The 25,574-nt window shown below is 52.4% G+C and overlaps 3 protein-coding genes across 3 annotated transcripts; 2 read left to right on the plus strand and 1 right to left on the minus strand.

Moving 5' to 3' along the window:
• Window positions 1-552: 552 nt before the first annotated feature.
• SNRNP25 (small nuclear ribonucleoprotein U11/U12 subunit 25) lies at window positions 553-3,116 on the minus strand. Its single transcript, XM_090277416.1, has 5 exons — window positions 2,879-3,116; window positions 2,012-2,102; window positions 1,677-1,782; window positions 1,334-1,408; window positions 553-868 (listed from the first exon to the last, which is right to left on the minus strand). The coding sequence occupies exons 1-5, from the start codon at window positions 2,918-2,920 to the stop codon at window positions 811-813; spliced, it is 372 nt and encodes a 123-aa protein (XP_090133542.1). The 5' UTR covers window positions 2,921-3,116; the 3' UTR covers window positions 553-810.
• An 83-nt stretch (window positions 3,117-3,199) lies between these two features.
• Window positions 3,200-6,180, plus strand: POLR3K (RNA polymerase III subunit K). Its single transcript, XM_090277415.1, has 3 exons — window positions 3,200-3,424; window positions 4,119-4,206; window positions 5,469-6,180. Exons 1-3 carry the CDS (start codon window positions 3,314-3,316, stop codon window positions 5,594-5,596), a joined length of 327 nt encoding a protein of 108 aa, XP_090133541.1. The 5' UTR covers window positions 3,200-3,313; the 3' UTR covers window positions 5,597-6,180.
• A 10,156-nt stretch (window positions 6,181-16,336) lies between these two features.
• Window positions 16,337-23,286, plus strand: IL9R (interleukin 9 receptor). Its single transcript, XM_090279195.1, has 8 exons — window positions 16,337-16,433; window positions 16,757-16,868; window positions 16,994-17,172; window positions 17,698-17,843; window positions 18,355-18,553; window positions 19,035-19,140; window positions 20,533-20,617; window positions 22,597-23,286. The coding sequence occupies exons 1-8, from the start codon at window positions 16,355-16,357 to the stop codon at window positions 23,086-23,088; spliced, it is 1,398 nt and encodes a 465-aa protein (XP_090135321.1). The 5' UTR covers window positions 16,337-16,354; the 3' UTR covers window positions 23,089-23,286.
• Window positions 23,287-25,574: the final 2,288 nt, after the last annotated feature.

The raw sequence follows: 25,574 nt of genomic DNA on the forward strand, positions 1-25,574 counted from the left end.
TTAGAAATGCCCCCATCATTCCAGCCATCAACTTCCATTTCAGCGCCAGGCTACCTCTCGTTCCAGCAACCAGGGGAAGGCATTGGGGGAAAACCTGTGGGCTAAAGCAGAAACAGCTGCCGGTTGCTTTGCTCTTATTTCCTCCTTGCTGTAGAGACCACAGTAACAGGCTCACATGGCATCTTCGACTTTTAGGGCTTACCTGCATCATTCTCTGCCCCTCGCCTCCCCCATGATAGGGGCTGTGCCAGGTCCCTGTATCCTGGTACTGTGGCTTTTTGATTTTTCAGACTTAAGAAGCAGAGATTTATTCAGTACATGAGACCAGGCCCACACCCCTGTGGGATCTGCCACGAAGTTACGGTGTTTGGGTCTAGGGAGGGGTCAAGCTCAGGCTTACCCAGTCCTACTCCTGAGGGCCTAGAGTTCACACTGACAGTTCCAGTTGTGCACAGCTGAGTGAGCCCACCCCAACACTTCTGAAAATGGGGGACAATGACCCAAGGCTTCCTCTGGCTGGGGAAGAGCTTGGCCACCAGCACACAGCTGTCCGTGTTTGGAGGTTCATGTTTTTTTAATTAAAAAAGTTTTTTTTATTTACTTATTTTTAGAGAGAGGGAAAAGGAGGGAGAAATAGAGGGAGAGAAACATTGATATAAGAGAAAACCACTGATCGAGTGCCTCACAGCTCCCCAACCAGGGACCCAGCCGCAACCCAGGCATGTGCCCTGACTGGGAACCGAACCAGCAACCTTTCAGTCCACAGGCCGGTGCTCAATCCACTGAGCTACTCCAGCCAGGACTGGAGGTTCATTTTTGCCTCAGTTTTTTGATGAAGGACACCTCATCGCGATTCCGGATACCATAACTGAAAGAGAAGGAAAAGTGTGAAATATCTAATCTACAGGTTATGTTTGTGACTGCTTACCTGAGGCCAGTGAGAATCCAATAAAGAACCGGTGGGAAGAATTGCTATCCAGGAAGGCAAGGAGGGGCTGTGGCCAACCTCCCATAGACCCATATTGTGCCAGTGGGCAGCCTTTCACCTCCACGCACTCTCTTCCTCCTCTCTCCCTGGCTCAGTGTAGCCCTAAACTGCACTGGTAAGAAATAGCAGGCCCCTCACTGCTCCTCTGCCTCTCATTCTAATAGGAAGCGCCCCCAGCAGGAGGACACCAGTCTAGCCAGGGACTCTCCTGGTCTCACAAATTCCCCAGGAACTGACTGAAGATGCCCTTTTCCTGGGAGAGGCCCAGCCCTCTGGCAGACCATGTGAAACTGGAGGTCACAGTCCGCATGCCTCCCTGCAGCGCAAGATGGGACCTGAACTTACTCTCGGAGCTTCTTCTTGTCCTCTGTGAGCTTTTCTCCCGCAGAGGTTAGGTGGTACGTCCTCCACACATAGGACCTGCAAAATAGGGATTCAGGTAACCCACGAGCAGGGGGAGCCAAGCAGCTGGGATGCAGCTGTGTGACAAGGGCTCATGGTGCATAACCCCAAGACACAGACACACTGCCTTGTCTGAAGGACCTGAAGGAACGAGACACGGAGCTCATCACTCATCAGTACTTTGTAGCTGAGACCAGGTGATTAAAAGCACATGTCTGGCAGGTGCTTCTGTGGAATTTCACACCAACTTCAAGGAAGGGCTGTAAGGAGCTGCTGCTTCACTTACCAGCTGATATGCTGAATGCCCCCTTCACGCTCCTGCCTGAGCTGCACATATCTCTGGATGGCTTTCTTCAGATCCAGGACCGTGGCATTCTGTACTACAACCACAGCTGCAACAAGGGGCAAATGAGAGAAGATCCCCCAGCCACAGCCTCAGATGGCAGGAGAGGAACCCAGAAGCCCTGTCTGCCGAGCCTTGTTTCTGACTGAGGCTCAAGTTCAGTCAGAGCGGTCTTGTGGTTGCCCCCAAACCCCTGGGCATAGCTACTCAGTATCTCACTGACCAGCCCCTGTGAAAGCTCAGTCTGCATGGCCTAAGGGAGGAGGGGCAGCACTTACGCATGACTTCTCCATCCATCTTGCACACTCGGACTGTCATTGCTTGGCCGTATTCCAGGGCTATTTGGGAATTGACCTCTTCCAAAGTAACCTAGAAAAGACCCCAAACAACAAAAACAAGCTGACAATGTCCAAAAAGTGGTGCCATATTTTATGAAGGATAAGAAAGGTAAGGGATTCTTGCTTATACAGAGGGCTTCCCAGTTTTTCAGCACCTCAACATCATATTCCACCCACATCTATTTAAAGTCCAAAGTGGACAGACGCTGGGAAGAAAGGAACAGAAACAGGTAAGAAGAATGAACAGCCCTGGATCTTCTCACCCAGGGGATGGGTAGAAGGAAGAACACTGTGCTTATCAGTTCAGCCTGAGAGCAGCTGATCGCCAACCAGGATCCAGACCAGGGCCTCCGGACAAGGTTGAGGCACGTGTGCAATGATAAACATTGTTATACAACTTTGAAGAAAACAAGTAGTTTAATTCTAAAACTCCACGATGGACCAAAAAAAACCCAAAAAGAAAACCAAAAAGCCCCTGAATCTCGAGAAGGGAAAAACCAGTAATATCCTGTCTTTATTATTTTGTTTCCCATAGGCTTTTTTACACCAACTTTGAGTTATAAACATGTGTATTAAAATGTCATGTATCCTGACAACGGGGTTTTTCGGCGCCCCTTTAAATTTCGTGTCCAAGGCGAGAGCCTCGCTCGCCCCGTTCTAGGCCCGGCCCTGGTGAAGTCCCTCGTTTACGCCCAGAGGTGCCTTACTGAGGTCTTTGGGCCGCTGCCCCCAGCAGCACCGGGGGCCAGTCCACGCTCCTACGCACGGCCCGGCGGAGAACGACGCCGGTCCCTTGCCCGCGCGCACCTGGATTGGTAGATCGCAGAGCAGCGGGTCCTGCACCACCATGGCTAGACCTTCCTGGAACACGTCCACCGCTTCGGAGTGCGGGAGGGCCTCTTCTTCGTCCTCATCGTCCTCCTGCACCTCGGGCTGTGCCGCTGCCGTCGCCTCCTCCAGGGCGCCTCGAGGTCTTAAGCTCTGTGTACGTCCCGCCGGTCCGCGAGAGCGAGGCTGGGTACGCGCAGCCGGGGAACGCAACACGCAGTTCCGCTAGGAAAGCACCGAGGGGTGGGGCTTTCGCCAGAACCAATAAGACGTGCAAGACACCCTGCCGCAGTGCTCGCTGGGAGCGCGGAATCGGCGTGTCTATTGGTGGGCTGAGGAGGCGGCTAGGGCCGAGGGGAATTTGAGGCGGACGTAGCAGGGTCTGCTGCAGCCTGCAGGGCCGAGTCGTCTGTCATGTTGCTCTTTTGCCCGAGCTGCGGGAACGGGCTCATCGTGGAGGAGGGGCAGCGCTGCCACCGTTTCGCCTGCAACACCTGCCCCTACGTGCACAACATCACCCGCAAGGTGGGTTCCGGAGCCCGGCGTCCTGCCGGGGCGCCTCCCACGGGCCTTCCGCGGCGCTCCACCCCTACCATCCCCAGAGTCCGCCTCTATCCGCCCTTGCTCTCACGGCCACTTCTCGTCGGCTCTACGTTCGAGTCCGCCTACAATCTGCCGTTTGTCCCTTCCCAGCGCCGTCACCCTGGGTTATTGTCGTTACCTCCCTTTGGGCTCGCGGCTCACACATGTGCTCTCTACGCTGTGGTCACAACAGCGGCCAGGCTGGTCCTGTTAACTCTTAAGTCAGACCGAGTCCATCTGGTGCTCAGAAGCCCTCGGCAGTTCCCTAGCGCACTCAGTGAAAGCCAACGGTGTCAGGGGACCTTCGAACCCCTTCCCCGAGCTTTGCTGCTCTGATTTCACGTACCAAGGTGCTCCTCTGTCCCAGCCACACAGGCTCTTGGAGGCTCTCCTGTCATACACGTGACACTAGTACCAAAGCCTAGATAAATTCCGGTAGGTCCTCTAAATTCCAGCGGCGTGTCCTGCTCAGTGATAGCAGGGACCTTCCTTTCATTTAGTATCACTGCAGTTGGCTTGTCGAGGAAAGGAAGTCTGGGAGACACCCGAGGGCAGGTATGGAGGTGTGGTTTGGTGGCCCCCAGATTTGTCCTGTTCGCTGACTTGGAAAGTTGGAAGACTTGCTGTTGTTTGTTAGGTTACCAATCGGAAGTATCCAAAGCTGAAAGAAGTGGATGATGTGCTGGGTGGAGCAGCTGCCTGGGAGAATGTTGACTCTACTGCAGGTGAGAGGGAAACCCTTTTTATACTGAACTGTGGGTAAACATGAGGCTGCTGACTGCCATTACATGTCAGAATCTGTGGCTACTTACATGAAGTGGGCTTCTAAAAATAGAAAGTGTATTTGTTTTTTAATAACTTACTTGTTACACAAATAATATTGGAACAAGCCTTGGACTTAGAGTCTCAAGGCGACTTCTTAGTTTTACGACCTCGTGGTCCCTGATCTCTCGGAGGCTAATCCATACTCACAGATTGTAACAGCACAGAGTGAGTTATACAGTGTTTGGCATGTAGCGGGCACTGAACTTGTGGTAGCTACGAGAGCAGCAATGACAATCAGTCTAATAACAATCAGTCTAAGGAAAGAGATTTGGTCTTTTTGCTCTGATGCAGAATTTTAAAAGTTAATACCAGAGAGCATTAAACTGCATTCTCAGTAAACTAAATGTTTATTTCAAGTTTGACTTATTTCTCATAGAGATAGATGTGCCCAAAGAAGGACAGAGAAGAGCCCTAGACACAACTAGTATTGAGAGGAGGAAGCTAAGTCATGATAAGTACTATGTCTTTCCCCTATAGAAGACTGTCCACATCTGCTGTGGTAAAAGTTTAGCAGTGGCAGAATTTCTCGTTAAAAGATTAATTATGTACCAAATGTTCAGAATGGTGTCTGAGGGTGTTTGAAGGTGTTTCCATCAAGAGCAGGGTTAGTTTCTCAAATTGAAATCACTTCGTAGGTAAATACTATGTACCTTGGGGCATTCTGAAAAGGTGTGTGTTGTGTGGCGAGATCTTGGTAAGAAGAGCCTGAGATACTAACTGCCAAAATGGATCCCTAAATATAAATACAAGGGGAAGTGTTTTGGAAGTGGATCGGTCATCATTGGTGCTTCTCTGGGAAGATGAGAGGGCTCGTCCATTGCCCAGGTGGTGGAGGTGCACTCACTGGGGGGATCTGTGGGGTATAGACCCTGTAATTCACACAGTAGCCATAAGTCACCTTTTATGTTGTTTTCAACCAGCTCTGAGGAGAAAAGTGGGACCCAGGGAGGGGAGGAGAAGTGTTTTCAAGCTCTCTTGGATTTCCTCAGCTGAACGCATGTAGGAATGAGACCACTATTTGTAGCCTGAAATCATGGGACGAGGGACACCAGATAAGCAGGAAAGGTCTTTGCCGCCTTTCACTGAACACCCACTGCTAACAGGTACATTGGTCACAAACATTTTTTTATGTGGGTCACTTGTGTATTTTTCTCGTTTACAGAGCCATGTCCCAAATGTGAACATCCTCGTGCCTATTTTATGCAGCTTCAGACCCGCTCTGCAGATGAGCCAATGACTACCTTCTACAAGTGCTGCAATGCTCGGTGTGGACACCGCTGGAGGGATTAGAGTTGGGCTGGCCCAGCTGTGTTTACCTTATTCCGCAGAGTGGATTCCCAGCTGGGAGCGAGTGCGGTGTGTTCTGAGGATCTTTGCTGGTGTGGTGGAAAGCTAACTTTTTTAAGGTTGTTGGTCAGGGTGTCAGGAAATAGCCCATCTGCCAATCAGTGGATGAACTGAAATGTCCAGGGAGATTTTGTGTGTGGGATTATCCACAACTAAGTACACCCTGTTTAAAGTCCTGTTCATTGATCTTTTGCATTTATCAGGCAGTTGACATTCTTTTACTATCAACCAACAATCTTAAATATTTGTACAACTAATAAAGTAAAACTTATTAATTTAGTACATTAGTTCCTAAATTCTATTAATTGCAAACTTATTTAATCAAAATTTATTCTGAATATTTAATTAAAATGAAAAGTTTAATATTGCCTTCTCAGTGTTTTATGTTATAAAACATAGCTGTCAAACCACAAATCATGACTCCAAAATTAACTACATAGGATTTAACTGGTTACAAAACTGCTAATAACATAGATTTAAATTTATTATTTCTATTCTTAGGATTACAATAAATTTATTAGATACTATGTTTTTATACTTTCTGTGTTTTTCTTTCTACTCTGAAAAGAAAAAGGACACTTTAAACTAGCTGGGAACAGGATCTAGGTTATTGATAGATTGATTGCCTGCTCAGGGCGTTGGACTTAACTGCTTTTTCAAATCTCTCTCGCGCTCTCTTTTCTTAAAAAAATATTTATTTTTAGAGAGGGGAAGGGAGGGGGAAAGAGAGGGAGAGAAACATCAATGTGTGGTTGCCTCTTGTGCGCCCCCAACCGAGAATCTGGCCTGCAACCCAGGCAAGTGCCTTGACTGGGAATTGAACCAGTGACCCTTTGGTTCGTAGGCCGGTGCTCAGTCCACTGAGCCATACCAGCCAGGGCCGGTCATCTTTAATTTTATTTTATTGGGACACACATTCTCTTGCTGCTGCAATCAAACGCAATTAAGTTACCATAAGTAAGTAGCTTTCCTTGCTTGGTGAACAAATAACCCCCTTAGAAATTTAATTTGGCTGTCTTGTTTTTACTTTTAATTTTTGTGAAAAAATTTGTGTATTGAAAATAGTGACAGTGATGGGTGCTTAGTCTGCTAATATCTACTAGCTGTAGTGTCATTTCATAATAAACACAATCTTTTGCCATCCAATTTGATGACAAAATAATCCACTCTCCACTGTGCCTTAAAAACACAACATTCATAATTGACTTAAAATTCTTTTTTAATTTTTCTTAAAATTAAGGAAACATTGCTAATAACATTCTGTATAAATTTCAGGTGCACAGCATTATTATTTGAGGTCTGTATATTCTGTTGAGTTCTCATCACTGAAAGTCTAGTTTCCATGAATCATCTATCTGACCTCTATTACCCGTTTTGCCTTCCCAACCCCTCCCGCCCTGGTAATCACCATTCCATTCTCTGAATCTGAGTTTTTGTTTTGTTCATTCGTTAGTTTTTTGTTATATATTCCTCATGTGAGTAAAATTACAGGGTTTTTGTCATTTTCTGTCTGACTTATTTCACTTAACATAATACCGTCTAGGTTTACCTCTGTTGTCACAAATGGTAAGATTTCATTCTTTTTCATGGCTGATTAATATTCCATTGTATATAGGCACCACATAAGCCCTGGCTGGTTTGGCTCAGTGGATTGAGCGTCGGCCTGCGAGCTAAGTGTCGCTGGTTCGATCTTCCAGTCAGGGCACATCAGAGAAGGAAAACTCTGACTCCAAAAAACCTCCGCTGCCTTGCGGCATACCTCTTCAGGGGAAAGGCTAAGGGAGTAAACCCCGACAGAAAATCCGGAGCCGGAGTCCCTAAGGCGGTTTGACGTTGTAGTCAACACCGGCAACTCCTGCGGCGCACCTGAAGCCAAGCTGTATTGACTCCGTCTTTCCCTTGGGCCCTTCAGCTGCGAAGAGAGGGGGGGTCTGCTGCATGGGCAACAGCAGACCCTCCATATCACCCTGCCCAGGCTCTGTAGCTTCAGCTTCACTGGAGAGGACACTCCAGCGTCATCGCAAGATGTCGATCCAACACGGGAGGAGACAGATACCGTGTCACTCCCGAGTCGGACTGCACAGCCATTCTCGGCGGTGCAGATAGACTCTTAAGAAGCTACACCATCGTCTCTCGAGACGGACGGCTGCCGATACGATAGGCACCACAATGTTATCCATCCATCTGTTGATGGACACTTAGGTTGTTTCCATATTTTGGCTATTGTAAATAATGCTGCAATGAACATAGGGGTGCATGTATCTAGTGTTTTCATAGGCTTTGGATAACTACCCAGAAGTGGGATTGCTGGATCATATAGTTCTATTCTTAATTTTTTGAGAAAACTTCGTTCTGGTTTTCATAATGGTTGCACCAATTTACAATCTCACCAACAGTGCATGGGGGTTCCCTTTTCTTTACATTGTTGCCAACACTTGTTTCCTGTCTTAAAGTTTTTTTTTAATCCTTATCTGAGGACATGCTTAGGGAGAGGGGAAGGAGGGGGGCAGAGAAGCATCGATTGGTTGCTTCTCACATGTGCCCTAACTGGGGACCAAACCCACAACCCAGGCATGTGCCCTGACTGCGAATTGAACCTGTGACCTTTCAGTTTATGGGATGATGCTCCAACCAACTGAGCTACACTGGCCAGTGCATTTCTTGTCTTTTTGATAATAGCCATTCCAACAGGTGTGTGGTGATGTTTCATTGTGGTTTCGATTTGCATTTCCCTGATGATTAGTGATGTTCAGAGTTCATTTTTCTTGATTTTACATGATAGGTGTGCATTGGTGATAAGCAAAGAAATAAAGTGAGTGTTGCAGTACCACAGTATGGAGGCCCTTGAAATGCTGAGTGATGACCACGCCACTGATCTGTACTGTGCTGAGCAGCTGCATGAAGCACTGTTGCCGCTACTCAACTCTGCGTCACAGATAGCAGCTGTAGACAGTACAAATCTAAACGAGTGTAGTCACGTTTCAATAAAACTGAATGCTGAAATTCGCATTTTATATTTTCAGATGTCGTGTAATTTCTAAAGCAATTCCCCCCGACCATTTAAAAATGTATTAAGTATTGTTAACTCACAGGTTTTTGTAAAAATGGAGTGTGTGGGGTTTTGTTTGTAGTTTGCTAACCCCTGGTGTACCTCAGGGTTGTGAGAATTTATGTTGCTTAATGTACATAAGATCCTTACAGCCGCTCTGAATGATAGTGTTGTCTGTTTTTTTGTTTTTTGTTTTCATGGTGTTGTATTTTTACAGGTGTTTGGTGACTTGTAGATGTGTGTTCTTTGTGTTTGGCATTTTCCCTCTGTCTATGGATGTTGTTTTTCTATTTATCTCTGTTTGTTATGGGAGAGGGGTGGGGGGTCAGGGTGTGCCATCAGGGCATTTTCTGGGCGAAGAGGCCCTGGCCTTCCCGAGTCTAAGTGTGCAGTAGTGGAATCTGAGCAGATTCCGCTGCTGGTCCTGCCTGGCACACATGGAGGTGTGGGGAATGAGGTGACCTGCTCTGCCGTTCCATATTTAGGACTCAAATTAATGCTGGGGATTGCCCAGGATGCTCCTGGCTCCCTTTCATCCCCCAGGAAGGGCATGTGTCTATTTTCTTAGATATCCTCTCCTGTGTGCTTTTTGGGATGTGATTTCCTGTGTCAGTCCACTCGGCAGCTGCCTCCTCTCAGAGGTTCCTTCTAGTTCTCCATCTTGTTTTCTGCACTGTTATGATGTATTCCTTTTGTTTAGGATACTATATTTTTCACTTATATACTTTCCTTTTGGTTTTCTTTGTCAGTTCTATTTCTCTGGGATTTCCTATTTATACATATACAAAGATATCCTTTATATCTTTGAGGATAAAGTAGCTGCTTTAAAACCTGTTATATTTCTGGCCCTGGCTGCTGTGGCTCAGTGGATTGAGCGTCGGCCTGCGAGCCAAGTGTCGCTGGTTCGATTCCCAGTCAGGGCACATGACTGGGTTGCATGTCAGGTTCCCAGTTGGGGGTGCAAGTGAGAGGCAACCACACAGTGATGTTTCTCTCCCTCTCTCCTTTCCCCTCTCTAAAAAGAAATAAACAAATAAAAAAATATATAAAACCTGTTATATTTCTAACAACTTAATCTTGGGAACCTGTCTTCAGTGCTTCCATTTTCTCTTGTGTATGGGTCACATAGTTCTGGTTCTTATGTTTAACAGTCTTGGATTTATTTGGAAATTGTGAATGATATGCATAGTAGAGAGTGTGGATTCTGTTAAGTTTCTCTGAAGAGGTTTTTCTTTTTTTCTTTTTCTTTTTTTTTTAACAGGCTATAAACTCTGTCTCCAATGTAGGCAGCAGCTGAAATCTCTTCAGGTTGGTTGACCTTTGCTGGGCTGTGTGGAGTTGGCCTGTACACGTGTGTAGTTCAGGGGTCATTCAGAGATTTTGATAGAGTTTAGATGCAGAATTTGGGGCTCTCCTCTCTGGCTTTTTTCTTTCTATGATTTTCTCCCTTTCCAGCCTTTGTGGTCTCCACTTGTGGGATCATGGTGTGGGTGATGTGGTCTGTTGGTTTTAAGTGAGTAAATTATAGCTTTAGCAAGGTGGGAGGGAGACTGGTAGAGAAGGAAGCTCTCGATAAAGATACTAGTGAAGGGATGGCTCCAGTGAGACTAAAGTATGTCCTTGTGATAGGTAATATGGGGGCCAGGCTGGTTGAAATTTAAATATTAGGAAGAAATGTGAATGTGATCATTCATAAGGTGTTGCCTGGGCTTGAGCTTTGATTCCGTCTCTCCGTGAGTCCTGCTGTTCTCAGACTCCAGAGAGCTGCAGCTCTGAAGTACCAAGCCTTCCCCAGGGTGTTTTGATACACGAAACACACACAGGCACACAGGCACTTACACAGATAAATGTAGGCACATATGTACACTGAAATGTGACTTATTTGGTATTAAAAAGAACACACAGCCAGTAAGTATATGAAAAGATGCTTATCTTCACTACTAACCCAAGTGCAAATAAAAACAACATTGAAACAGTTTTGCCTATTGGCAAAGATTAGAAAGGCTGATAATATATACTGTTGGTGAAGGTTACAGGCGTTCTTACACTTCTGGTGGGAGTAGAAGTTAGTACACTTTTGGAGGGTCACTTGGCAGTATCTGTCGATACCTTAAAATGCTGAACCTCAGACCACAATTCTACCCCACTCTTGTACTCATTCTAGTGATTCAAGATCCATGCCCAGAAGTGTTCACTACCTTCATTTAAAATAGCACATATATAGCCCTGGCCAGTGTAGCTCAGTCAGTTGGGTGTCATCCCGCAAACCGAAAGGCTGCAGGTTTGATTCCGGATCAGGGCACATGCCTGGGCTGCGGGCCTGGGCTGCGGGTCCGGTCCCCAGTCTGGGCACGTGCAAGAGGCAACTGTTTCATATCGCTGTTCCTCTCCCTTCCTTCCTCCCTTCCCCTCCCTCTGGAATCAAAATAGCATATATACTCCTGAAACTAATATAATGTTATGTGTTAACAGTATCTCAATAAAAAGTTCAAGTAACATATATAGACAACAATTCAAATGACCATTGGTGAGATTATGAAATCATAGTATGTACTACCATTAAAGGCACGAGGTAGTTTTTTTTCGCTGACCTAGAAAAGTGTTGAAAATAGGCAGAGGAAGAAGGAGGCTGCGAAGCTCATAGCACAGTACGAGTCCATTAAAAATGCATTTGAGCCCTGACTGGTGTGGCTCAGTGGATTGAGCACCAGCCTGCAAACCAGAGAATCACCAGTTTGATTCCCAGTCAGCGCACATGCCTGGGTTGTGAGCTGGGTCCCCATTTGGGGTTTTTTGAGAGGCAACCACACATTGATGTTTCTTTCCTGCTCTTTCTCCCTCTCTTCCCCTCTCAAAAAATAAATAAATATAATCTGGAAAAAAAAAAGTACTTTTGAGCTCAGAAATGTCTGGAAAGACTCATGCCTGCCTTCTCATGGGACTGCCTCTGGGTGAGGTAAGAGGCGACTCCCATTTTTTCTTTCCTTCTGTCCTGTTTGTTTATCTTTAACTGCGACTGCATTATTTTATGTGTAACACCCTCTCCATCTCTGATTGCTCACAGATTGCTTTAGCTGGAGAGCAGTCTGCCCCTCTGGACTCAGAACAGCCTGCAAGGGCAGGAGCTGCACCGCTCTCTGCCTGGCCAAGGCCCTGGCCTCCGGAGACTGATTTAATAATGTGTCTCAGGGGTTCCTCAGGAGGAATGCAGCAGACGCTCACCCGCCAGTCAGTGCACAGGTCTCCAAAGTCCCCATCTGGCAACCTTTAGCATCACGGGAATGCAAGTGGTCCTGGGTTTCTGATTAGCGGTGACAGTCACCTCTGAACCCCGCCTGGGCTATCTGCTTTGCTACGCGCTCGTGGTTTTAGATGTGGGCGGCCCGTGTCAGCCTGCCGTGCGAGGCTTACGTCACTGGTTGGTGTACTTATCTCCTGAATCAGGCTGAGGGGCTTTGCTGTGAACACAGGGACCGTCCTTGCCATGGGCCCTGGCAGATGCATCTGGGAAGGTGAGTCTGCGCTTGGAACTTCCAAGCACTTGAGACAGTGTGAACTTCAGAGGCAGAGAGGAACAGGCAGCCTACCTTCCTGGGGCCCCAGGAAGAGCCTGTGGATGAGCCTGGGCAGTGGGTGCCTGGGAGCACCACCCTAATTTTGCCTCCTCTGGTGTCCTTGCTTGGCTATCTCCAGAGACAGCAGATTGGCAATGCTAACCATAGGATGACAGACTGCCATCTCTGGGCCTGCAGGGGTCGTGAGTGCCACTGGGCAGAGGGAAGGGCACCACATTTGTCAGGCTCAGTTTCTGATTATGGAAGAGGCTTTGCTTCCTTGATGACTGAGCTGGCCTTTCGTGGAGAGGAGGTGGGAACGAGTGAGTGCGAGCGAGCCTTCTAGGGCCAGATGGTCTGAGCAGTGATGGCTGTGGGTGGAGGGAGATGAGGTCCAGGCCTTGGGGTTGGTAGTGTCTTCAAATCCCCATGCCTTTGGGGGCTTCAGGGCAGAAGAGGGGCTGGGAGTCTGGGGGTATCCCCTCTTAGAGCTGTGGGTGGGGTAGCTGGTGAGGGTGAGAGTCCAGAGGGAGGGTCAATTCAGCTAAGCAGAGGAAGGGGAGGAGAGGGTTCTTGCTCAAATAATGCCCCAGAGCACCCTTTCCAGGTGTCCAAAGCATTAGGGTTAAGCAGAAGCCAGGGCAGCTTCTGCAGGGCGTTTCAGGATACATTTCTTAAACAATTTAGAATGCGCGCAGGGGGCACAACAGAAGCCAGCTTCTCGCCCTGGAGGAGCCTGGTGTAGGGAGGCTGCCAGGAGCAGTGGGGGCTTCTGGAGAAGGGTGCTGCAGGGGAGGGGTCATGTGTCTCCCCATTCAACCTCCAAGCCCCCCCAAAAGAACTGTGTCCACACCCATATTCTAGCCCTTGCCCATAGCTGCTATCTGCCTCCCTGTTCCCGTCGTGTCTGGCTGGGGAGGTGGATTGGGGTACTCAGGGAGGGCTTCATGAAAGAAGAGGTGTGTTATGGGGAAGGAAGCCAGGCAGAGGGGGCAGTGTGAGGGAAGGCCGGGAGGAATCTTGGGATGCTCAGGGCTGTAGAGCAGACCTGCAGGGACCCATGCGGACCCCCTAGACTCCCCTCTGCCTTTCCATGCCCCTCTGACTTCCATCCTCAGCTCCTCAGCTCTCTTCCTCCCCCCGCCTTGAGGCCCTCCCTCTGTCTGCATGCTTGTCCACTGAGGCCCTCTGGGTCCAGCCCTTACCTCTTCCGTAGCTGCTGCCTGGTGTGTCCACACTTTCCAGGCATGTGCCCTACAGATGGAGCTGCCCCTCCTGCTCACCCTCCTCTTCCTCTAGCCTCCTCTGCTCACTCAGTGGACTCACAGCAGTTGCCCTATCTCTCCTGCTCCTGGCCCTTCTCTGCAGCATCCTCAGTCCCTTCTGCCCAGCAAGCACCCACAGCTCCCATCTGTGCCAGGGTGGCTCTCATGTGCTTGTGTGGCCCAAAGAGGGAGCTGGCTTCTGCTCCCGCTTCTGGTTCCATGTCCTAGCACAGTCCCCATGTCCCCCAGGTTCCAACTCTTTTCTGGGGAGCCAGGGTCTGAATTTATTCCTCCTTCCCAGCAGAGGAGACAGAAGTGTTCATTTAATTAGCAACTTCTTCCTCATCCACCTCTGTGTCTGCCAGCTGCTTGGGTGGGTGGGGAGAATAACAGGGGATATCCTTCCCCTCTCATGAAAAAATATAAAATCAGCTCTGTAAAAGGAGACAGTGAGTGTCTGCAGTCGTCGTCGTCGGCAGCCGTCCGTCTCGAGAGACGATGGTGTAGCTTCTCAAGAGTCTATCTGCACCGCCGAGAATGGCTGTGCAGTCCGACTCGGGAGTGACATGGTATCTGTCTCCTCCCGTGTTGAATCGACATCATGCGATGATGCTGAAGCTACAGAGCCTGGGCAGGGTGATATGGAGGGTCTGCTGTTGCCCATGCAGCAGACCCCCCCTCTCTTCGCAGCTGAAGGGTCCAAGGGAAAGACGGAGTCGATACAGCTTGGGTTCAGGTGCGCCGCAGGAGTTGCCGGTGTTGACTACAACGTCAAACCGCCTTAGGGACTCCGGCTCCGGATTTTCTGTAGGGGTTTACTCCCTTAGCCTTTCCTCTGAAGAGGTATGCCGCAAGGCAGCGGAGGTTTTTTGGAGTCAGAGTTTTCCTTCTCTGATGTACCCTGACTGGAAGATCGAACCAGCGACACTTAGCTCGCAGGCCGACGCTCAATCCACTGAGCTAAACCAGCCAGGGTTGTGTCTGCAGTAATTGGTGTGAAGCTGACTCAGAGGGAGTGCTGTAAGGCACCAAGGCTCCCGAGCCTGCCTGGCAGGCCCCCACGACTGGCCTGCCTGCTTTGGCCTGGGAATCCACCTGGCATTGGTTGAGGGCTCAGGGTGTGAGGGCCAGGGAGGTGAGGGGCGGCCTCTGCCTGGAGATGTGCCCTTGGTCTGGTTGTGTCTGTGGGTCCCGAGGCAGGGGACCTGGCTGCAAGGCAGCCCATGACTTAGGGCTGGGCCAGGAAACCATGGCAGACCTTGACCCCAAGGCTATGGGAGGAGATGGGTTCTGGGAAGGGGCCAGAATGGTTGTGGACTGATGGCCATAGCCTAAGCGCCATGGGTTAGGGGCAGTGCTGGACAATGACATCAGCCAGGCTCCCCAGCGTGACTAGAGGTGGTAGGTAGGGGCAGCTCTGTCCCAAGGGAACAGACACTGGCTTCTCTGGTGGCCCTCACAGCCATGCTGACACTTGGCATGGTCCGAGCTGTGACTAGGCCTAGCTGGTGTCATTCCAATGGCTCTCTCAGGACCCCGGAGTATGCGGGTGGGGCTTTCTGCACCTGGCCAGTGTCTGCTTCAGTAATGTCCCCCCTCACTCCGGGGCAGCGGGGCCCACCTGGGGCCTGGGGCCTCCTGCGCCCGAGCCCCCGCAGGTCCTGGTGCCCACTCTGATCCTGTCTTCACACGGCCTGGGAGTGATCTGTTGGCAGGCGGCTCCCCAGTCTCCATGTAGAAACTGCTGCAGGAGGAGCAGGTGCTCCAGGCCTGACGCCGTGGCTGGTGGTGCTGGTGATGTTTCATTCAAGGGAAGGGTGAGGTCTTCCTGGTCTAACAGGGGTCTGGCCTGTGGGTACACAGAAGGGTCTGCAGGGAACATGGAGTGGGGTTGGAGGGGTGTCGGCTGCCTGGTGAATGTGTGCTGAAGTCTGTGTGTGTGTCTGTGTCTTTTTTTGTCCTTATCACCCATCAGGCTTGCATAACAAGCTGACCCTGCTTCCTGCTTAGGAGCTATCAGTGTACCATCTGGAGCTGCAAATGGGGTGATAGGGCATCAGCAGCTTCCCTGCAGCACCCAGGCACTTCCTAACACCCAGCCCCTGTCTCCGGCTAACCTCTGGCTCCCCCAGGGGTCCTGGGGCTTGGGCTAGGACCTCTGAACAGGGGTGTGACAGGCAGAGCCTAGGAAGTGCCTTCTGTTGCACGGACACCTGCTGCTGTCCTGTGCCTTCCTGCAGCAGAACCGTGGGACGGGCCTTCACTGGAACCACAAGGGAGAGAAGCTATGTGACCCTTGGAGAAGTCGTCTGTGACCCTTGGCAATGCACTTCCCCTTCTTGGGAGTCAGCTCCTTGGTCGGTGAACAGGGACAGTTGTTCTACCTCCCAAGTCTTGTGGGAATCCCAGTGGATAATGCACAGGGCGTGACACTGAAGAGTTCAGGATGGGCCCTGGGCCCTGGGACAGGGGTCTGGGCTGGCGGAGGACACTGGTCCCAGAGAGAAGCCTACTGGGCAGACTCAGACATGTAGATGACTCAGAGTCCAGGACCCGTGAGGAGATATGAGTGTGCGGGTCCCCCTTGTATGCTGTCGCCATGAGTCTTTGTCGGATCAGTGGACCTGCCTGAGCTGCGGTTGCTTATTGGTGCAGCTTAGACGGTGCCCAACCTCTTCCACAGGACATGGTGCATGTGTAGGTGTGACCCACTCAGATGGGGGGCACTCCTCACAAGGAGGATCTCATGGGAAGCATTCCTTGGGGGCTGCTCCTCACACACAGCACCTCGGCCCCATCCCTTGCAGGCTGGACCTTGGAGAGTGAGGCCCTGATGAGAGGGATGAACGCCTGGCTCCTGGTCTGCACCTGGGTCGGCTTGGGAGTCCCAGTGCCAGGGGAAGGAGGTGAGGGCTCTGGGGACTGCGTGAGGTTGTGGGGCGGGGGGTGCTCCGGAGCAGGGCTGCCCTCTGTCAAACTCCATGGGGGAGGGTTTGGCCCAAACTGTGCTAGGACCTGCCCTCCAGGGGACCAGCGTGGACTCCAGTCTGAACTGTGTACCATGGGTCAGACAGAGCCCATCGCTTTTCAGGTCTCCCAGCCTTGCCCCTGATGAATTCTCCTGGTGTTATTCTCTGGGGACTACCCCGTTAGGGTGTCAGCTTCCAGATCCTCCCCCTCTCCTAGTCCTGCCCTGCAGCAGCCACAGTGGGCTCCTAATGGTCCCTGTTCCCAGGGCTAGGGGCCGGAGCTTTCACCTGCCTCACCAACAACATCCTCAGGATTGACTGCTACTGGTCTGCCCCGGAGCTGGGACAGGGCCCCCGCCCCTGGCTCCTCTTCACCAGGTGAGGCTGGGGGGCCACACCCACCTGGGCAGAGGACATGGATAAGGACAGGGTCCCCATGAGAGCAGCAGCAGGCGCCAGGCTGATGCAGCAGCTTGTTGGTGCTGATACATGATCCTCCCTAGCAACCAGGAGCCGCGCATCAAGCACAGGTGTGTCTTCCGGGCCAGCGCGTGCACCCTGGAGCTGCCGCCCGAGGAGGTTCTAGTTCCTTCCGACAACTTCACCATCACTCTGCACCGTCACATCTCTGGGAAGGAGCAGGTCAGCCTGGTGGACCCCCAGTACCTGCCCCGGAGACATGGTGAGGCCTGGGGAGGGGCGCCTTGGCTGGAAACATCCTGGCTGCCTGGGTGTTGGGGGCAGGGCCTGCAACCTGTGATCCCATGCCCAGTGGGTGCTTCGGTCCCTGCCAAAAGAGATCCAGGATCAGGCTGGGCCCGGGAGAGGAGGCCCGCTGGTCATTGGAGGGGTAGGATTTTAAAGGACGATGGAGATACAGGGGTTGGAGTTGGGGCCTGGACTGCACCTTGAGTCACTTGAGATGCACTTCAGTCATGGAGGAAGGGGTCCAGTGAGACGTGGGGAAGAACCTCCAACAGCAGCGGATGAAGGAAAGGGAAGGCGAGCTTTGAGAGTCACCTCCTCTGGCTGCAGGGGCTGGAAGAAGTCATCACTGTCCTGTCTCACCCGGGGCTTCTCGGGGCCAGCCTCCCAGTGAGGCCCCTGGACTGAGAGGGCCTTGCTCTCGGCCTCACACGGATGTTTCAGACACCCAGGCTTGGGCGTGCTGACAGACACACTCTCACGTGGCCTCATTCTGTTGCAGTGAAGCTGGACCCTCCCACTGGCTTGCAGAGCAACATCAGCTCTGACTCCTGTGTCCTGACCTGGGGCGTCACTCCTGCCTTGGAGCCGCTGGCCTCCCTGCTCAGCTATGAGCTGGCCTTCAAAAGGCAGGAAGAAGCTTGGGAGGTAATGCTTGGGCAGGCGACCCTGGGGCCTGTCCCTTGGGAGCAGCAGCACAGGGCGATTTGTCGTTCCACACAGGGAGATGCTGACTTGGAATTATGAGAAGGGGAGGTGACCAGAGCTCAGCATGTGTGTGCGCAAGCATGCACATATGTTTGTGTGTGTGTACACAGGTATATCTGTATATGGGTGTGCATGCAGCATGGTGAGTATGCCTCTGTGTGCATGAAGATGTGTGGATACATGTGAGTGCTCATACGGTATGCCTATGTGTATGAGTGCAGTGAGGGGGGTGCGCATGCTTGTGTGCACGCATGTGTGCGTGTGCATGCAGGTAGATGAGTACAAGTGTGTGCCTTTGGATATGTGCATGTGTACATGTATAAGTGTGCCCATGTGGCTATGGTTGTGTGTATGTGAGTGGTGAGTGTGCCTCTGTGTGCATGTATTCATTCTCAAGGGCCGCAGACCCTGTCTCACCCTCAGCAATTGCTAATTGTCTTCAACCTCATAGCGGGCCCGGCACAAGGATCACATTGTCGGTGTCACCTGGCTCATCCTTGAAGCTGCTGAACTGGACCCTCGTTCCACCTATGAGGCAAGGCTGCGTGTCCAGATGGCCGCCCTGGAGAACACTGTTGCGGAGGAGCGCTATGAGGGCCACTGGAGCGAATGGAGCCAGTCTGTGCACTGCCCCTCTCCCCAGAGACTAGGTGGGCGCTTGTGGCTGCTACTCTGGGAGTCTGGTTATGCTGCCTTCCCCTGTTCGTTGCACCCTCCCACTCTTTTACTTCCTGGGACACATCCCTGAGTCAGCCATGCCCCAGCGTCTGACCACCTGTCCTGGACGTCTGAGGTGTATAAGGAGGTAGCAAGCATCTGCTGATCTTGTGCTTCCCAGGACCCTGGGAGTGAGTGCAGCCCGGGGCTGCATAGCGAGGCCTCAGGGAGTGCTGGCTGACCCTTGTGCACAGCGGTGCTGGGAAGGCTCACTGACCCGATGGCCTTGCCGTTAGGGAAGGGGACACCCAGGGGTGCACGATTCACCCAAGGTGCTTTAGCAGGCAAACTCCCAAGGCCTGCTACAGACCTTCCACATAGGCCAGGGCACTCAGGGGGTGTCTTTGCCGTGTGGGTTTGGAGGAACGTCCTGGCACGGAGCTGCTCACAGCCCTGGGCCCTTCCTGTTCACAGGCCCCCTGATGAGACCTTTGGGGCAGCCCAACAGCACCCTTGTTGCTGTGTCTGTATTTCTCCTGCTGACCAGCCTGACCTACCTCCTGTTCAAGCTGTCACCCAGGTCGGTAACCAAGGGATGTGTGTGTGGCTGTGTGAATGTTTGTGAATGTGCAATTGTATGTGTGTTGTATGTGTGTGCGCATGGGTGTGTGTGCGTGCCTCAACATGTTGGTGGGGCGCTGAGGGCCAAACCAGCAACTGCTCCCTCCCCCTCCCCCCATCCCAAGCTCCTCCCTCCTCCCCAACAGGCCCTGGATGGGGTGGGGTTTTCCAGCCTCTGCCTTGGACCAGTGGAGTTTCAAAGTTACCTGGTTTGGGGGGGGGCAGTGTGACCCAAAAAAGCTGAAAGGGACCCAAAGTCATGGGGACGAAGTCGCCTGAGGCCCTGGTCTCCAGCCTCTGGAGGTGATTTGCGTTTGCTCACTTGTTAACACAGCCTATGAAAATATAGTTTGGGGTCCCTTGGGCGCGCAGGACACTGTTCTCAGCTCTGGCGGATGCCGCGGAGAGCGAGATGGACACAGGGCCCTTCTAAAATAAGCCATCACACGTGTCAGGTTATAAGAGAGGGTACAGGGCCTCATCAAGGCCAAGGGCCCACAGGACACTGGCCAGGTGTGGACACATAGCAGAGGGGATGATGAGAGCAGTGGGGTGGGCCGGCAGTGAGGAAAGGCACTGGGTGGGGTCCTTGGAGCAGAGGAAAGCAGTGGAAGTGTGTTAAACGGTGTGTGACCTGATCTGGTTTATATTTTGAAAAGGGATTGTTGAGGGACGAGGGGATGGGCGGCCTGTGGAGCGGCCATATGGTGGTGTCCAGAGAGAGGCGGTTCAGCTTGAGCTGGTGAAAGAAGTAAAGACAGAGCAAATGGAGGGCCGTTTGCAGGGTCTTAGGAAGAGAGACCAAGGGGACATGTGGTTGGAAGCAATGTGATCAGTGACTCCCGCCGTCACCCCTGAGGTGGGGAATTAGAGGTTCCAGATCTCAGGGGAGGTCGTGAAAGTCGATTTGGACCTGCCGGGTTGGAGCCCTAGGCAGCTAGGTCTGGCGCTCACGGAGAAGTCAGGTGGGGGAGTGGCCGCCTCCCTGCTAATGACACTGCTGGGGTCTCCGGAGGTGCTGCCCTCCGTGTGCTGAGAGCGTAGCGGGTTCCCCACCTCTGACCTCACCATCACAGCTCACCCTGTAAAGGACACACGTCTTGGTATAAGTCAGTTCCATGGCGTCATTAGCTAGGCAGGCCCCAGGCCGCCAGGCATTGGCTCTTTCCCTGAGAGCAGGTTGGGCCCTGGCGAGAGAAGAGAGCATGAGGGCAGCGTGGATGAGGTCAAGCTGGTCACTTGCTGGTTGGAAGAGAGCTGAGTCACCTGCAGGGACCTCGTGCTTCCTGGAGTTGGGCTTCTGGAGGAGCCCCTCCTGAGGAGGCCTCTGACTGTCCTCTGCTGGCCTCAGGGTGAAGAGAACCTTTTACCAGAATGTGCCCACTCCAGTGGCGTTCTTCCAGCCTCTCTACAGCGTCCACAATGGGAACTTCCAGGTGCGTGCACTGGCGCTGTAGGGGCGTGGGGGCAGGGCAGGTGGCCTGCTCAGGATGTGGGCTCCGGGTGACGGGTGGGGTGAGCATGGGGACCTTTCTCAGTGCTTTGAGCTTTTTTTGGTATATACAGTGGGTTTAAATTTACACCCTGTGTCCCAAATGGGCAAAAAATTTGCTTTATTTTCTATTGTTCATTCCCTTTTGTTCTCTTGTCTCTAATCCCATTGTTGATAGAAGAAGAAAAAAGTGAACTTCCTTATGACATTGTCTGTCTCTCTGGTCTGCAGCAGCCCCTGTGAGGCGGATGGTCAGTTCAGGGCGCAAATGACGGGGGCTGTCTGCACCTGCCACGCCTCCTCCTTTCTTCATCTCCGAAGGTGTCTGTGTCTGCTGGCTGTGGGGAGCGTCTCTGTGCTTGAGCTGTCCTCGGGGCCCTCGCTGGCCTCGGGCTACTGCTCTGGTGGCCATTGTGGAGTGCCTGGCTCTTCCTGGTCGCCCTGGGTAGTACACTGGCACCTCGGCCGAAGGGTAGACTCTCCATGTCCCCCTTTAGGGAACTCTGGTGGATTCCTGACGGGCAAAGGCAAGCTGAGATCCTCTGTGCAGGCCTTCCCCCCCTCCCTGCCAGCCTGGCAGTTCATACTCCCCTGGCAGGAGGGCAGACGTGGGGGGAAGAGATACCTCCACGGGTTGTCTCTGGTTTCCACCCTTTTGGGCCCCTCACTATGAGCAAGGGACGGGAGGCAGTGCCTCCTGGGGTCCACAGACGGGTCCTTCCCAGCGCCTCCCCTCCTGATGGTGCCCTTTGCTCTCTCAACAGGGAGCCTAGTTTTCTTTTCTTTCTTTCTTTTTTAAAGTATATTTTATTGATTATGTTGTTACAGTAGTCCCAATTTTTTTCTTCCCTTTGCTCTGCAAATCCCTCCAGCAATCCAACCCCCCTTAGTTCATGTCCATGGGTCATGCATATCAGCTCTTTGGCTTCACCCTTTCCCATATTATTCTTAACATCCCCCTGTCTATTCTGTACCAACCGATTATGCTTCTTAATCCCTGTACCATTTCCCCTTTTCTCCCCCTTCCCCCTCCCAGCTGATAACCCCCAAATGTTCCCCATACCTATGATTCTGTTCCTGCTCTGGTTTGCTTAGTTGGATTTTGTTCCTATTTTTTAGATTCAGTTGTTGATAGTTGTGAGTTTGTTGTTATTTTGGGAGCCTAGTTTTCAAGATTGTTGTCCAAAAGCATCATTTGGAGCTTAAAGCTGAGCCCTTTGTCCTTGGTAGAGTCCACCTCTCTCCCCAAGGCAGTGAATGTGACAAGATCCCAGAGGCAGCTATGACAAAGTCTGAGTGGGACAAAGATTTTGGTTGCCCTTGGACTGAGTGCCGGGCAGGGGTTACTGAGAGCCCCCCCCCCCCCCCCCCGCAGTGCTGGAGCCATGTGTCTGCTCTCCAGGGGAGCCCGGCAGGGAGGAGGACAGGTTGGGGGGGACGGGTGTGGCACATTCGGTGGAGACTCCTGGTCCCGTTGGAAACAGCTTCCTTTTGGAAGCGGGGGCCTCCTGTGGCCCCACGAAGGGATCCAGGCTGGCCTGCCTCCACCCAAAGGCTCCAGCCCCAAGAGCATCTCCAGTCTTTAGCGCGTGTGTGAGGATGTGAGGGGCCGGAGTGAGCTCCGTAGCTGTGGAGAGTGCCTGGAGCTGTGGGCAGAGGCCTTGGTCCTTGGCAGCTGTTACCATCTGTGCCCTGTTTCAGGCTGCTGTGAGCTCCTGCCCTGTGCTGGGGGACTGGTGAGGGACCTGAAGGGACTTGGGTCTCATGCTGAGGGTGGGCTGGCGCATGGGGGGAACAACAAAACATTCTAGGCACAGGTGTTGCGTGGCCTCTGGTATGGTATCAGGAGAGCTTCCTGGAGGTGAGGGCTGCTCCCAGGGTGAGTCCTGAACGAGCCGCCTGAGTCCCCGCACTCTGTTCCAGACCTGGACGGGTTCCCACAGAGCTGGTGTGCGGCTGAGCCAGGACTGCGTTGGTGCTGCACAAGGAGCTGCGGAGTCCAGTGTCCGAGAGGCCATTGCGTTGCTTACCTATGACCCGGTGGATCCCTGGCCATTCATGGGCCTGGACGAGGAGGACACTGGCGCTGGCCTCACAGCGGACGTGTTGCCAGCGGCCCTGGAGTGGGGAGGGCAGCCGCCAGCCTACCTGCCGCAAGAGGACTGGGCCACTGTGAGCCCCAGCAGGCCAGCTGCCCCACAGTCAGAGGGCAGCAGCAGCGACTACTGCGCCCTGGGCTGTTATGAGGGGTGCCCCCCACTGCCTTTCCCAGGAAACACACAGACCTCTGCGCCCATCCAGCCCTTGGCCTGTGGCCTTTCCTGTGACCAGCAGAGCCTGAATGTCAGGCAAGGAGGTAGCCCTGTGGGAGCTGGTCACAGTCAGAGGCAAGATCCTGGTGAACAGGCTGCATGAGGATCTCTGGGATGTTTTCTGCCCTCCTGTCCTTGGCAGACAGTGGGCTTGGTTCTGAAAGTTCTAGAGCCCTGACTTGGCCAGCTGCATGATGTCTGTTTTGGGGAAAATGAACTAAAGTCCCTGGAGCTGACCCTCCTTCTGGGGGCTGCTTATGCAAAGGTCAGATGTCCCATCTGGATGGAGGCAGGAGGCCCCTTCTCCCTCCTCTCTACTTAGCACCTGTGAGGAGGGGCCTCTGCACTCAGCATCCTGCCCAACAGCGCCCTCCCCAGCCCCCCACCCCCGCCCCCACTTCTCTCCCTGCTTTCTGGCTTGATCCCAGGCTCCTCTGAGAAGAGGGCTGTTCTCCGGAGTCTGTTCTGCCCTCACCCCCTTAAAGGGCCTGCCTGGGCCCAGTGGACAGGGGTGAGAGTGTCCTCTCTCTGTGCCTTCCTGAGTCATCTCTCTCACTGAGATTCAAGGCATTTAGTAGCTGTTCCAAACTACTGATGGCTGGGAGTGATGCCCACAGGGGTTGAGGATGTGGGGTCTGGCCATTCCTGGGCTTTCTGGGCTCTTGGAATAGCGAAGTGGAGGCTTAGTGACCCGCTCTGTCTGAGGCCTACTGCTGCCCTCCCTGTCCTCATCCTGTCAAGGGCCCTGTGAGGCTGAGATCTGTGGCCAGAGTCAGGGCTGGGAGTGTCCACCAGCAGAGGCCTTGGCCTGTGCAGCGCCCGGCCTCTAACCCCAGGCCTGAGGAGAAGCGGCGGCTGGAGCAGAGGGGCCCAGATCCATCTCCTAGGGTTGCCATAGCAAAGTGCCACAAACTAGGCGGCTTAGAACCAGAGAAACTTGTCGTCCCCTTGTTCTGGAAGCTGAAAGTCTGAAATCTAGGTGTTGGCAGGGCCATGAGGACACTAGGGAAATCTCTTTCAGAGCCCTCTCCAGCTTCTGGTAGGTTCTGGGCTTTGGACAGAATAGCTCCAATCTTCCTGGTGGGTGGGTGTCCAAACCCCCCCCTTGTTGTAGCAATATGACCATAGTGGATTAAGGCTGATCCAAATGACTTCCTCTTGACTTGGTTGTCTAAAAAAACCCTGTTTATACATATGGTCATATTCACAGATACTGGGGCTTAGGACTTCAACACAGGAATGTTCTGGGAACACAGTTCAACCTGTAACAGTGTCTCTGTCTCTGTCAGCCATCTTCAACCCCCTGCTGGCTCACGGTGATGTGGTCCCTCCTGGGCACCCCCGTCACTCTGACTGTTCCGCTCGGCTGCTGGACTTGGGGCTGGCGCTGCGACCATCTGCCAGGTGAGGGCTGGGACAAAACTCTAATGGAGTTGGAGGTGCTCAGATTTTGAAAGTAGGATACAACGGAGGCCTGTCTCTCTCAGGTGCTAAATGTCTCTCCAGTGTCCCCTGCAGCCTGCGTGGAAAAAAAGCACTTATAGCTCCAGGCCCGCAAAGGAAAAGACCTCTTCTGGCTCAGGCAGGCATCCCTGACCCCTCTGTGCCTGTAGAGCCCCCGAGGTTTTGTGGGGAGCTTCAGCCGAGCCATATCCTGGTCAGCAGGGGCAAAACAGGACCCACAATGTATCTTTAGTATCCAGAGAGTGGGAGGGGTGTGGACGGAAGTGAGGTGCAAGCGTCCTCAGCTCTAACCAAGTATAAAAGTACTATCATGAATCCACTTCCTGGAGCCGACCCCCAGTGGAGCCCCAGGCTGGTGTATTTATAACAGCATCTGCATGGCTCATGCAGCTTCACATGGGACCTGGGCCACCTTCATGACTAGACAAGTGAGCCCACAGCGAGGATGCCTTTTCGGTGTGGCTGGGAACAGTGCTCATTTGGTTCACATACTTTCTCTGGAGACCTGAGGACCCTGGGTTGGGACTGGAGTGTGAGGCTGTATGATTGTAGCTGAGTCACGCCTGCCCCTTCAGTCCACGGGACTCACACGACTTCACAGAGTGGCTGTAAGTTTGCCAAAGCAAGAAGCCAGCACACTGTGGTGCTCAGGAAACACTAATCCTCACTTACTGCTCTGCGACAACCTCCGCTGTATGTCAGGGGAAGCTTCAATAGACCTGTGCGCCTGGTGAGGGAGTTGGCAATCTGGGGCATCTGGGAAGGAGTCACAGAGCAGGTGGCCTGAGAAGGGCATCATGACACTGCTTGTGAGTTGAAGAGCTGAGTGGACAGTGTGGCTGGGTGTCCAAAACGTGACTGGCCAGTCCCCCTATGGTGGTGGGGGGCCCAGAATGCCAGGCTAAGGGTGCAGTGAGGGGAGTGGATGGTTTCTTTATTGTTTGTTTTTCAAGGAGTTACAATTCACATAATATAAAATCAACTGTTTTAAAAGAATCCTCACCTGAAGATATGTTTGTTGATTTTAGAGAAAGAGAAAGGGAGGAGGGGGGAGAGAGAGAAAGAGAGAGAGAGAGAGAGAGATCCATGCTAGAGGGAAGCATTGATCAGTTGCTTCCCGTATGT

The sequence above is a fragment of the Furipterus horrens genome, unplaced genomic scaffold, assembly GCF_987537825.1.
Source record: "Furipterus horrens unplaced genomic scaffold, mFurHor1.1.pri manual_scaffold_5, whole genome shotgun sequence".
NCBI lineage: Eukaryota > Metazoa > Chordata > Mammalia > Chiroptera > Furipteridae > Furipterus > Furipterus horrens.